This window comes from Natrix helvetica, assembly GCF_964273705.1.
Source record: "Natrix helvetica genome assembly, chromosome: 1".
Classification (NCBI taxonomy): Eukaryota; Metazoa; Chordata; class Lepidosauria; order Squamata; family Natricidae; genus Natrix; species Natrix helvetica.
Window position 1 is genome coordinate 373,992,968 of NC_138548.1, and position 14,230 is coordinate 374,007,197.

The 14,230-nt window shown below is 44.8% G+C and overlaps 1 protein-coding gene across 1 annotated transcript in view; it reads left to right on the forward strand.

The window, feature by feature from the left end:
* Positions 1 to 702: 702 nt before the first annotated feature.
* Positions 703 to 14,230, forward strand: part of LOC309383806 (major histocompatibility complex class I-related gene protein-like) — a 31,953-nt gene continuing 18,425 nt past the window's right edge. The window contains exons 1-3 of the mRNA XM_081936739.1: positions 703 to 739; positions 3,237 to 3,482; positions 4,884 to 5,159. Of these exons, the coding sequence (XP_081792865.1) occupies positions 715 to 739; positions 3,237 to 3,482; positions 4,884 to 5,159 (547 nt within the window). The 5' untranslated portion in view covers positions 703 to 714. The remainder of the gene's footprint in view (positions 740 to 3,236; positions 3,483 to 4,883; positions 5,160 to 14,230) is intronic.

Consider the following 14,230-nt stretch of genomic DNA (forward strand, 5'->3'; position numbering starts at 1 on the left):
AATGTAGTGCCTTTGACATTGGATACCTGTCGGAGCCAGTGACTGGACTGATTGGCCCATGTGACCTGAGAGACGGGGGGGGGGGGGCGGATCCTATTCTTTTAACTATCCCTATGTGTGGGAAATGGAGGGATGCGGTGGATCAGTGGCTAAGACGCAGAGCTTGTCAATCAGAAAGGTAGGCAATTTGGCGGTTCCAATCCCTAGTGCCGCATAACGGAGTGAGCTCCCGTTACATGTCCCAGCTTCTGCCAACCTAGCAGTTCAAAAGCACGTCAAAATGCAAGTAGAAAAATAGGGATCATCTTTGGTGGGAAGGTAACATCGTTCTGTGCGCCTTCGGTGTTTAGTCATGCCAGTCACATGACCACGGAGAAGTCTTCAGACAGTGCTGGCTCTTTGGCTTTGAAACAAAGATGAGCATCGCCCCCTTTCAAATCCAAAGAGCTGCAGCCTCCGCTTAATATGGTGAAAAATAGCTTGAAATTTGTTTATTTATTAAATTTTAAACACTGAACAAAACTGAACAGAAGGCAGGCAAAAGCAGGAGGAGATATGAAGAGGCATGAGTGGAAAGGGCACTTCTAACAATTTGTTAGGGAGGGAGGGAAGAGATGGGAAGGAGGAGGAGGGAGGAGTGCCTTATTTTACTGTAGCAGAAAGAGTCAGGCTGCATGGATGCTGTTCCACTTTGCACCCCTCTGGCTCCTGGGGATGGCTGTGGGGTTATCCTGCTGCGGTGAGTAACGCAGGGAACGGGACGAAACGCGCGGGCTGCAAGCTTCCTCGCCGACCTTTCCGGGTTTTTTCACCCGCCAGGGATCCCTTTCTGGCGCTCCGCCGATGCCCAGAAGGACTGCACGGACCTGTTGGGGTGGGGGTGGGGGGTGGTGCTCCTGGGTGGGATAAAAAGCATCTCGGAGTGCCGGGATTTGTCCTCTTGCTCTGCCGTTCCGCCTTTTCAGTTAAGCGCCCCCCTTCTTTTTCAGCCGTCTATCCAGTACCCCTTCTTTCCCGGAGCTCCCTCCGCCTTAACGTTCATTGTCGCACGTGTGGAATCTTGGCTTTCATTGTTGCACGTGTGGAATCTGGACTTTCCTGCTGTTGGGGACCGAATGAATTAACCTCCCCCCCCCCCACTTTCACTTATAGTTTCTCTGCTAGAAATGAATCTTTGTTCGTCTCTAGCTAAAGTTGCATTTCCCGGAAGAGGGGCGTCTTTGGAAACCCAAGGGAGAGTCGAGGTGAGCCTTCTTGCACAAACATAACTCTGTGTGAGTGAGGGGGGGAGAGGGAGAGGGAGAGAGAGAGAGAGAGAGACCCCTTAGAACAATTAATCCTCGGAAGCGCTTGCCTCCGGAAGTTGTGAAAGCTAACAACACTTTTTAAAGAAGAGATTGGGCAACCATTTGTCTGAAATGATAAGAATTTCCTGCCTGATTGGGGGGTTGGACTAGAAGCCTCCAAGGTCTTTCCCAATTCTGTTATTCTGTTCTGTTAAAATCAGCTCATGAGATCAGAACTGCTTCTGGTGCTCCAGCTGGCTCATCCAGAAAGTCCGTTTCCAAGTGATCCCTTTAGCTTTATTAGGGTCACTCAAACTATCCTGGGGAATTGCCACCTTCCGGGTTTACAAACAGGACTGTTAAAACGCCATGATAGAATATGAGCGTGCTTGTTTCCTTGCCAACATTTCATTACCCAAAGTAGATAACAACATCAGTGCTAGCGCAAGCATTGATAATGTTGCCTAGTTTAGATAGTGAAACTGAGTACTGAAGGTCAGCAAGATAACAAGCAAGTTCAGATATCAATAAGGGGCTCCCATTTCAACCCTGAGCTACAAATGTTCTCTGTCAACCTGCAAAATGACTTCAACTGAAACCATCCTAACTTCTGCTTTGTTTCTTGGTTGCCATTCAAGAGGGGGGGGGACTTGCAATGTGGTGCCTTATAGCCTGGCGTGTGAACCAAAGTCATCTCATCGGATACCTGTCAGAGCCAGTGACTGGACTGATTGGCCCATGTGACCTGAGAGACGGGGGGGGGGCGGATCCTATTCTTTTAACTATCCCTATGCGTGGGAAATGGAGGGATGCGGTGGATCAGTGGCTAAGACGCAGAGCTTGTCAATCAGAAAGGTAGGCAGTTCGGCGGTTCGAATCCCTAGCGCTGCATAACAGAGTGAGCTCCCGTTACGTGTCCCAGCTTCCGCCAACCTAGCAGTTCAAAAGCATGTAAAAAATGCAAGTAGAAAAATTGGGATCATCTTTGGTGGGAAGGTAACATCGTTCTGTGCGCCTTCAGTGTTTAGTCATGCCAGCCACATAACCACGAAGAAGTCTTCGGACAGTGCTGGCTCTTTGGCTTTGAAACGAAGATGAGCACCGCCCCCTAGAGTTGGGAACGACTAGCACATATGTGCGAGGGGGAACCCTTACATTTATCTATGCACGGGAATAATTTAGAGCTAGCCTCATCTTTCTAAGTGCTGATATAATGTACTCAATAAAGGAATTCTTGAACCGGAGCCAAGCTTCAGAGTCTTTAGAGTTCAGAGTTCATTACTCAGAACATTCTCCTTTATTGGTACCATAAATCAAAAAGTGGATTTCTGGTGACAGTGTGCTTCAGAGAAAGTCCTGAGTTGTAGATGTAACAGCATTGCCAAAAAGGCATTAAGAGTTATTAACTTAATTTTGTGAAGCTTCTTCTCCTTTGCCAGACCAATCCTCGAATACAGCTCATCTGCCTGGAATCCACACTGTATATTGGACACTAATATGATCGAGCAGGTCCTGAGGTATTTCACAAGAAGCATACTCCACTCCTCTGCTCACAACAAAATCCCTTATGCTGTCAGGCTCAAAATTTTTGTCTTGGACAACCTGGAACTATGCCACCTGCAGTCTGACCTAAGCATAGTACACAAAATTGTCTGCTACAATGGCCTACCTGTCAATGACTTCTTCAGCTTCAACCTCAATAATACATGGGGAAACAATTGATACAAACTCAAGGTAAACCGCTCCAAACTCGATTACAAAAAATACAACTTCAGCAACAGAGTGGTCAATGCCTGGAATGCTCTACCTGACTCCATTGCTACATCCTCAAATCCCCACAGTTTCAACTTTAGACTGTCCACCATAGAACTCGCCCCATTCCTAAGAGGTCCATAAAGGGGGCGTGCATAATAACTCCTAATTCTGACCCTTTATTGCTTCCCTTTCCAGGCTCTTCCAAACACTCCCTGTCTTATTCCTATCTGCAAGTGTCAGAGCCCAGCCAGAGGCTGCCCCAGTTTCTCTCCATGGTCCACCTGGATGACCAGCCCATCGCTCGCTATGACAACCAAACCAGGAAGTTGGTGCCTCTGGTGCCCTGGATGAAGATGATGGAGCTGAAAAGCTATCTGTACCCTGAGTGGGTGTTCAGGTCTGATCTGGAGAGTGCACAAAATTTCCACTCCCAGAATGAAGGTGAGCAGACAGATTCTTCCCTTCAGCTGTGAATTCACTCTCAGTTCTTGCCATCTACATCCTGTCATTTCAACTATCAAGGAAAGAAACAAGTTCCCAGATGATGAAATGAGAATGAGTCAGCAGGGCTACTGCCACCTTAAGAAGCTGTCCATATAAGGGAGGTCATGTGAGGCATCTCCTCTCCTGGTGTTCTATCTCCATTGTAGCTCTCTGTGTGAGCTTCTGTGTTATCGTTGAAGATTGAATGATTGCCAGGTAGTTGCCTAATACGTGTATTTATGTATGTATGTATGTATGTATGTATGTATGTATGTACGTACATATATACCATATTTTTTAGAATATAAGATGTACCTTCCCCCCCCCCCAAAAAAAAGAGGGTAAAAATCTGTGTGCATCTTATACACTAAATACAGCATTTTTGGTATCCCGAAATGCCACCCCTTCACAAAAATAGACGGGCAGCGGCTTTGGGAGGCCTACAAAGTGTTCCTGGGGGCTGGGGAGGACAGAAATGACTGAAAAATGGGCTGCTTTTTGCCCATTTTTGCCCCCCCTCCCAGCCCCCAGGAGCACTTTGCAGGCCTCCCAAAGCCTATGCATGCCCTGCTTTTTTTGCAAAAATAGGGGTCTGTTTTCGTGAAAAACAGGTCATTTTTTGCTCATTTTTGAGCCCCCCCAAGCCCACAGGAGCACTTCGCAGACCTCTCAAACTCTCTGCATGCCCCATTTTTCACAAAAAATGAGGCATACAGAAGGTTTGGGAGGGCTGCAGAGTGCAAAAACCTTTTTTAAAATGTACCTCTTCAAAATCTTGGTGCGTCTTATACTCTGGTACATCTTATCGTCCGAAAAATACGGTAAGTCTTGTAAATAAACTACTCTTTGAAAAACAAAACTTCTGGGTACTGTATTTTGCTCCTGGGTTGTCTCAAAATAGTTCTCACGCTGTGCACACTCTGACACCAGAGATTGTGGAATAGAAACAGAACAATCACACACACACACACACACACACACACACACACACACAAAAACATGCACCACAAAGGCAGGGCAAAGCAACTATGAAACCATCCACACATGCATTGCAGGAATCATAGCCAAGTGCCAGGATTTCTTTCTCTCTTTTGGTCTCTAAGGATGCAAAGAGACAGTGATGTGATCATTTTTTCTTTAGGAGGGGAATGGAGAGAGAGAAAAGCCCCCTCCCTTTTCAATGGCACTTCTGCCTCTATTTATTTGTGAAACAGTTTTGTAGCTCCTGACAGTAAAATCCATGTCTTCTTCATCTAGAAAGAGATTGAAACTCCTGGTGAGGAGGGGGCAAGAACAGAGTGCATGGGGGAGGAGGGAGGAATCCCCACCCTTTCCAATCTCATTGAGTTTCTACTTCAGGACTTCACACATGGCAGGCAATTTTGGGCTGTGAACTCCGGGAAGACGGGAGCCAAGAAAGCTATTTCCACTATGGCTATGATGGGATGGACTTCATCAGCTTCGACAAGGAAACCTTCAGATGGGTGACAGCTCAGCCCCGGGCCCAGAAGGTCAAGGAGAAGTGGGAGGATGATCCAGGGTGGTTCCAGGAAAATAAACACTTCCTAGAGCACAACTGCATTGTGTTGATGAAGAAATACTTGTCCTATGGGAAGGAAGCTCTTCAGAGGACAGGTGAGTCCATTGGAGAAGAAAACCCGGGGATCTCTCTTTGCTGGACATTTGATGGTGAAGGTGGGGAGGAAGGTCCTGTTTTGGGGAAAAGCCAATCTTGTGTTGCACTTGGCTTCTCAAGGGGCTCAAGCATGTCTAAACTTTGAAGCCTACTAGACGTTCAGGAGAGAAGCAGAGAGAGTGAGACAGGCCAAGTCAAAGGAGAACATTCCTGCTCTGAAATCTCTTGGTTTCTGCAGAGCCCCTGGCGGGGGAGGTGACCCGCAAGGTGGTGGATGACAGCCTGGAGGTCCTCATCTGCCAGGCCTTTGGCTTCTACCCCAAGGAGATCCAGGCCACCTGGATGAGGGATGAAGAGGTTTGCAAGTACGAGACCCTCCCTAGGAACGTGGCTCCCAACTCGGATGGGACCTATTATCTCTGGCTCAGCATTGAGATCGACCCCAAGGAGAGGGACCATTTTCTGTGTCACCTGGACCACGAAGGCTTGCAGGAGCCCCTGATCTTGGCCTTGAAGGAGGAGCCTGATGATAAACTGCAGCATCCAAGTACGTAGAAGGGAATTAAGCACCCTTGTTGGAAAGAATGAGGGGGGAAATGTCCTCTGTAAACCATCTCATAATCTTGAGGTGCACAGTAAGAAATATCCCCTGATAGAGCCTTCTGCTTAGATGATGCTAATGACAGAGCAAGGTGGATTCCCAGAGGTATTCTGATGGTTCTGATTGGTTCACCTGAACCGGTAGTGGAAATCATGCTTGGCCCCGCCTACCCATCCCGACTCTACGGCATCCCATTCAGGCCCTTTGTTTTAGGCAAAGCACATGCATGCACGCTCACATTTGCGAACCGGTAGGGAAGATAAGTGAATACCACCCCTGTGGCATCCGGAAAGCACTGTGGCAGAAAGAACTAGCATTCAACATGCTGCTTCTCTCTGCTGCGCGCTTTCTGGATGGGACTTAGAGGAAAGTGGCAATTCCCAGTTGCTAAATTGCACAAGAGATGCTCTCTCTCCCAGCAAGAGCAGCAGTGAAGAGAAGCAGCCCCTGGCCCAGAGAGCATAAATGGAGTGGAGCAGTCTCCGAAAGACTACTTGGTCAACCCTCGCAATGTGGCGGAAGTCACACGCATGCGCAGAAGCCGTGCATGCACTCATATTTTTGGCAAACCAGTTGTTAAGTGGGTTGAATCCCACCACTGGATCCTTCCTCTACTCACTGCCTCCTAGTAGGGGACTCAGCATCAGTGCCGGAGGGCCCAAGAGCAGCCTCCAATCCTTAGCTCCAATAAGGAGCAACTACACTATCTAAGAGTGAGATGTTGGCACTGTTTCAATATTTGAGAGGCTCTTACAAAGACGAGGGTGTGAAACGATTTTTCAAAGCACCAAAAGGAAAGACAAGAAACAAGTGAAGGAAACTAATCAAAGAGAGAAGCAACTTAGAAATAAGAAGAAATTTCCTAGCAGTAAGATCAGTCAACCAATGGAATAGCTTGCCTTCAGAAGTTGTGGATTCTCCATCGCCAGCTTTCAAAAAGACACTACATAGTCATTTGTCTGAAGTCATATAGGGTCTTCTGCTCGAGCAGGGGGTTGGACTAGAAGACCTCCAAGGCCCCTTCCTACTCGGTAAGTCTATGTTCTAACCAGAAATGTGTTTCTCCTCCTTTAGCCAGAGGGAGATTTGCTCTGCTGGGGATCATCCCTGCTGTCTTATTGCTGCTTCTGATGACCTTCCTTCTGAGACGTAAATGAACTGGAAATACCCTGGTGCTGATGGGTGCCAATACCCCCTCCCCCACCCAAAAAACCACCTTCTCATAAAGACCCCAAAGTTCTTTTTTTATATATAAAATATTTTATTTAATAATTTAATAATAATAATAATAATTTATTAGACTTTTTAAAAAAAATGACAAAAAGAAAAAATAATTTTTGCAACTTCCTTCTGTACAACATTTCCATGTACAACATTTCCATCCATTCTAAATGTACTTCTCCCCCCCCCTTATTTCAATTTCTCTTTATCTATACATATGATACTATTATATACAGTCCTTAATTTACAATATTAATTTACAAAAGTTCTTTTGCAAAAGGCAACTGGACTTTCCATTGTCGTTTTTTAATTATTCTTATGTATTGCAATTTGTCAAACAGAAACGAAAACAGGAGTAATATAAAAATACAACAACAGGCACATTAGTGCACTTATACATGCTCCCTCTGTAGTCCTCTTAAGTATGAAGTGAGGTCCCTGCAAGTCAATTTGTGACTGAAACTATGAAAATTTGTAGCTGAGACAACTGAATCAGGTAGAGCATTCCAGACAGTGACAACTCTATTATAAAAGTCTTATTTTTTTACAGTCAGTAATGTAGCAAATTTCCAGTATGTAGTAAATTTTAGAACGATTTATATTGAGTTTAAAGCCGTTCTTGGTGAGCATATTATTGCGATTAAAACAGAAAAAGTCATTTACAAGTAAAACATTACCGTGTTTCCTAGAAAATAAGACATGGTCTTACTTTCTTTTGACCCCCAAAATAAGAACCTGGCCTTATTTTCGGGGAGGTCTTATTGAGGTGCAGGAGGTAGCAAGCATGGTCACCTCACGGCTGCTGCTGTGTTGCAATATTTTCGGGGAGGGCTTATTTTAGCGCATGCGCTCTAAAGCTCAATTGGGCTTATTATCCGGAGAGGTCTTATTTTCAGGGAAACAGGGTTCTATGTACAATTTTGTATGCAATACCTCAGTCTGACCGCATGCAACACAGTTCCAAAATGACAAAAAGGTTGCTCTGTCCAATATTTTTAATGTTTATTCAATTAAAAACATTTTTTAAAAGCAACGCAGTTCCAAGTTATCCAAATCACGAATTTTGAGTCTAGTAGCATAGGGAATTCTACTATGTACAGAAGAGTGCAAAACGTTTCTCGTGAAATACTTCTGAACCCTCTCGATTTCTTTGAAAACATTTTGCATCTAATCCAAGAACCTTCTTCTTCAATTTGAAGTTCAGTTCTAAGCTTTTTGGCCAAGAAGCAAAACATGTTCAAAGAAAAATAAAAGCCAAGAAAGTCCAGTTGCCTTTTTAGGGGGAGGGAGAAGCAACATCGGGACAACCCTTACCTGGATGACTGAGAATCTCCCTAAACATCCTCCCATAAAGAGTCAGGAGGGAAGGGCATCGAGGGGGACAGAGCCAAAGTTGCAATGACACAACCTGCAACCTCAATGCTCTGAGATCACAGTCAACACTTTTGCCACTGGGGGGGGGGGGCATCCAAACGGATCTAAACTGTCCCGAAGAGACAGTGAATAGGAAGAATACATCTTGCTGATCTCAGGGATATCGCAAAATCCCCAAAAGAAGCAAGAGAAGTTTCTTCAAGCCGATGACGAAAAATCCAGCCAAGGCTGATGAAGTTGGGGCGGCCCCAAAACGGAAGGAATGGAAAGTGAAAGTGTTTCCAGCTGATGAGGAATCTTTATTGCTTTAAAAGAGAGACTGCCTATAAAAACTTAAAAACTGATTTAAATTGAAGAATAGAAGAATCAAGCGGCGAAATTAAAGCTGTAATGGTTCTGGACAGTGGTTATCCCATTTTTTTTTTATATGCTATCTTCATGGGTGGAATTTTTACAAGCTTTTTAAAATGGATGGATTAAGTCTTCTTTTTCTATTTTTTTTCTGTGATTCTCTGTGATTTATAACCAAAGCTTTCCTCTTTCATCGCTGTATTTTTTTTAATTCATTTAAAGATTGGACCTCTTTTTCTAATTTGAAATACAAAAGAAATGTATTTCAAATGAGAAAAAGAGGATGTAAATTGTAAACAGTGATTTGGAAAGGAGGATTAGAAAACTTTATTAAGTTTTCCCCCTCACGCAGGAGACCATTTGTTATTAAATATTATGGATGTTTAGCTAGAATAGGATATAAGGATTTAATGTTAATGGAGATTTTTATAAATAAGTAAATGAAATGACAGTATGTGGTTACGTATTAAATTTTGCTATATTTCATGATGAAGGACGTTTAAACAATTATAGTCAAATAAAAGTGGAGGTATGATGATACCTCCGGTAATATGTATAAACATTTGAGTTAAGACACTAGAGTTAATATGAATTATACTTGATGACGGTAGAAGAGATGCACAAAAACCTTTTGTAACCAACTGATACACTTTCTACATTATGTAAAGAAGGAGGATTTTTATGTTTCTTTTGAAAATTAAAAATAAAAAAGTTGGTGTTTCATGCATGAGGCAATCTACGTTATGATTGGTTGCCATAAGTACAAAGGGGGAGTTTTCCTTTTTTCCCGCCTTTTTTCTCTGTCTGTTCTGTATACTGTTTAGTTTACCTCATGATGTTCCTATGTTCCTGACTATCTTGTGTTTTTTCCTTTCTGGATGTTGACAAAGACTGCTGTAAACGTTAAATATATTTATATAACAAGAGCACTTAGTATGTAGCACTTCACAGTGCTTTATAGCCCTCTCTAAGCCGGTTACAGAGTCAGCATATTTCCCCCACAATCTGGGTCCTCATTTTACCAACCTTGGAAGGATGGAAGGTAGAGTCAACCGGTCAGAATTGAACTTCTGGCAGACAGTAGAATTAGCTTGCAGTACTGCATTCTAACCACTGCACCACTACAGCTCTTTTATATATATAGCAATGGCACTTAGACTTATATACCACTTCATCGTGCTTTTACAGCACTCTCTAAGTGGTTTACAAAATCAGCCTATTGCCCCCAACATTCTGGGTCTTCATATATATAATTAAACACTAAAAGTTTGTGTTGACGTCTCCAACTTCATCTGGACAGCTGCTGCATAGTTCCTTGACTCTCTACAACTGATTTGGGTCTCAGACAGGACCTTTCTAAACTTCTCTGGATTTAAGGAGAATTCTGGAAATTGACCTATTTATCCATGGAACAGCAGCTCCTTGTAAGAAGGCAACAAAACAAGGGTTTGTGCAGTTGGCTAGTGAGTCAAGCTGATGAGAGGCGGATCTTACATCCAAATTTGCAGCTCTGGAGTAGCAGTCCAGGTAGTCCCAAACTTGCATCCACTCACTGAATGAAGTTCGAACTTACAACGGAACTGAAAAAGTGTGACTTATGACAATTTTTCACCCTTATAACCATTACAGCATCCCCATGGTCAGGGAGTCAACATTTGGATGCTTAGCAATGGGCTCCTATTTATGACTGTTACAGTGCCCGGGGTCATGTGATCCTATTTTGTGACCTTGTGACAAGCAAAGCCAACGGGGAAGGCAGATTTAACAACTACGTTACTAACATAGCAACTGCAGGGATTCACTTAACAACTGTGCCAAGAAAAGTTGTAAAAGGGGGCAAAACTCATTTATTTATTTATTTATAAAATTTACAGGCCACCCACCTTATATCAAGGTAATGCCGGACAACTGTCTTGCTTAGCAACGGAAATGTTGAGCTCAATTGTGGTTGTAAGTCAAGGAGCACCTGAATATACAGATAATAGAACTGACCCCTCTCCCCCATTTCTAAAAACCTCTTTTACAGCTTATTACCTTTTACTAAAAGAAATACTTTAGTAAAAGAAATAGCAATAGCACTTAGACTTATATACTGATCCATATACCAGTCTAAGCGGTTTACAGAGTCAGCCTATTGGCCCCAACAATCTGGGTCCTCATTTTATCCACCTGGGAAGGATGGAAGGCTGAGTCAACCTTGAGCCTGGTGAGATTTGAACTGCCAAATTTGCAGGCAGATGATGATCAGCAGAAGTAGCCTGCAAAACTGCACTCTAACCACTGGGCCACCGTGGGTCTGTAAAAGAGAAACTCCAAGAAAGAACCTTGGAGGTCTTCTAGTTCCAACCCCCTGTTCAAGCAGGAGTCACGATACCATTTCAGACAAATGGCTATCCAATCTCTTCCTAAAAGCCTCCAGTGATGAAGCACCCACAACGTCTGAAGGCAAGCTGTTCCAAAGGTTGATTCAGGTGATGGGTTCTGGCTCCCGTCACACTGTGCATGGGGCCGGGCATCCTCATCGGGCACATGCGCTGCACACGCATGTGCATACCACCACCCTGTGACACCCAGCTGCTTGGCGGAGGTCGCACAGGTGCCGGACGCTATGCGCGCATACGCAATTGGCCCCGTTGCTCCAAATGCAGGTAAGGAATGCGGGTGGGTGGGCCAAACGAGATGGATGCCTGGTTTAGAATGGCAGGTGTTGCCAGGGCTGGGTGAGGAGAGGGGGCCAAAAAAAATGAACAGATGGGTAGAAGGCAAAAGAACACTTGGCTGATTGTTGTCATGGAAATGCAAATATTGGTTTGTTTTCAGCTTTGTTTGCACCTGGCACACACCTGGAAAATTTCATATTCAAATCTAAAGAGCTGCAGCCTCCGCTTAATATGGCCAAAAATAGCTTGAAATTTGTTTATTTATTAAACATTAAACACTGAACAAAACTGAACAGAAGGCAGGCAAAAGCAGGGGGAGATATGAAGAGGCATGAGTGGAAAGGGCAGAAGACTCCTAACAATTTGTTAGGGAAGGAGGGAGGGAAGAGATGGGAAGGAGGAGGAGGGAGGAGGGGAGGGGGAGAAGGAAGGAAGGGAGGAAGGAAATCAAAAGCTGTCATCCATTTTTCCCCAAAAAAGAGCCAAAGAAGAAAAAAAGGGGAAAGAAAGGAAGAAAGCAGGGCAGACAAAGAATGGAGAAAAGGGCAAATGACCCACTGGGACAAATGACCCCATACATCAGTTTCAAGGGAATCTCCCTCTTCCAGGAGACAAATCAAACATTTGCCTAAAGGTAAAGGTTCCCATCGCACATATGTGCTAGTTGTTCCTGACTCTAGGTGGCGATGCTCATCTCCATTTCAAAGCCGAAGAGCCAGCGCTGTCCAAAGACGTCTCCATGGTCAAGTGGCCAGCATGACTAAATGCCGAAGGTGCCCAAAACGCTGTTATGTTCCCACCGAAGGTGGTTCCCACTTTTCTACTTGCATTTTTACATGCGCTAGGGATTTGAACTGCCGAATTTCCAACCTTTCTGATCCACAAGCTCAGCATCTTAGCCACTGTGTCCCTAGAGAACTTTTGCCTAGCTCCCCCCCCCCAAAAAAAGAGGGGGGAGCAAAATCTCCACTTGCCTGCCTCCACTCCAATCAGGAGCTGGTCGGGCTCTGCCCCCAAGTGTGGAGGGGCTTCGTGCTGTTTTCAGCCCCTTTATTTTCTCCATCCTTGCCCTTGTTCTCTGGCTGATCCTTACATGGCTCCCAACTGAATGCGCCCCGCCCCATTTCAGATTGGGAAGGGGCGGGAGAGGAGGAATAATCCTTCGAAAGTTGTCAAAGAGCACCAGTGAAGGGCTTTGCAGCTTCCCAAGTGAATTGTGCTTCTTGCTGTTGTATATGTTTTGGAAAGGACTGTAGGTCTTATAGTATAATGACGATGATGTTATTTTATAGGATAATGATGATGGTTAGCATCATCATCACCACCCCGTAAGGCACACAGGTGATCTTCTGATCTTTAAATTGTGCCATCCTCTAGCTGGTGGTGTTAGGGTGCTGGCTAGTCATGTGCACAGTTGCCATGGTGATCCCCAAGGCTCGTAATCATGGAATCAGCCTTCCAGAGAGAAAACTGAACCCGCCTCCCCCTATAGACTCACACGCTGGAAACAGTAAAGACAGACTGATCTGGTTGACATCCTTCGCAGCACCTGGTGAGGCATCAGAAGGATTTGTGCCTTACATTTAAAAAGTAACAGAGTTGTAGAAGGGACCTTGGAGGTCATCTAGTCCAACCCACCCACCCCCCTCACGCAGGAGACCATTTGGCAACGTGAAGATTTGTGGACTTCAACTCCCAGAATTCCTCAGCTAGTTGTTTGGAGATTCTGGTTTAGATCAACTGTGGGTTTTCCTAATCGTCAGGTGTGAGAGATCCAAAGTAGCTGTCCAGGTGCTGAAATTCTGGAAAAGAGACTTCAGGTTTAAGAAGGGTTCGTTTCCTTTTTTTTCCTGGTGGTTTTAATGTATTGAATGTATTTTTGCTTGTGTTTCTATGCCAGAAGGCCCAATCAGAAAGGTCGGCAGTTCACGGTTCGAATCCCTAGTACAGGTTTCCTGCGTGAGCAGGGAGTGGACTAGATGACCTACAAAGTCCCTTCCAACTATGTTACTGTTTACTGTTTAAGGGCAGGCAGTTCCTCTCAGTAAAAGGGTGTGGGAGAAAACCTCAAGACACACATTCCAAAGGTGGGGGGGGCAGAGGAAGGCTAGAGTTTGGGCACAGCCAAATGACAGAACCGTATCTGGATTCTTGTCCTTCCTTTTTTTCCTCTCTCTCAAAAAATGCAAACGTCATTTTATTAACATTGTGATGCAGTTAAGGGTATAAATTACGTACTCGAGGAAAAGTTAATAAATGGAGCTCAGCCCGGCACGTCAAGGGAAGTTCTGATGGGTGTGTGTGTGGAGGAGTCATTTCGTGGGGGACGCGGCCCAGCTTAAATATTTCTACCCGCCTTCCTTTCCTCTCCAGAGCAAGAGAGGCAGTGGGCACAAAGTCATCGTCCCCATGTCAGCGGCCACAAATTGCACCAAATCTGAAGCCCCACCCCCGCATCACACCCTCCAGCTCACTGGCAGCCTCTCTCCTTCTGGTCCCGCCCATCAAAGACTCCTGAGGGCGGTCGAGAACTAATCAAACCCCCTCAAATGAAGCGTCTTCCTTTCAAAGCGACTCCGAATTCTCCCCGGGATGACCAGTGACTGAGGCCCCATTTGATGGCAAAGCTGAAAGAAAAAGAAGGCAGGAAAGTGTGAGGGAACCTAGTGGTAGAACTGAGGAGAAACTTCCTGATGGTGAGAGAGCAAACAGCCAATGGATTCGCTTGCATTCAGACAAATAAAAAAAAAAGAGGACAACCGTTTGTCTGAAATGGTCACATAATGTTTCCTGCTTGAGCAGGGGTTGGACTAGAAGACCTCCAAGGTCCCTTCCAACTCTGTTATTCTATATTGTAAATGGC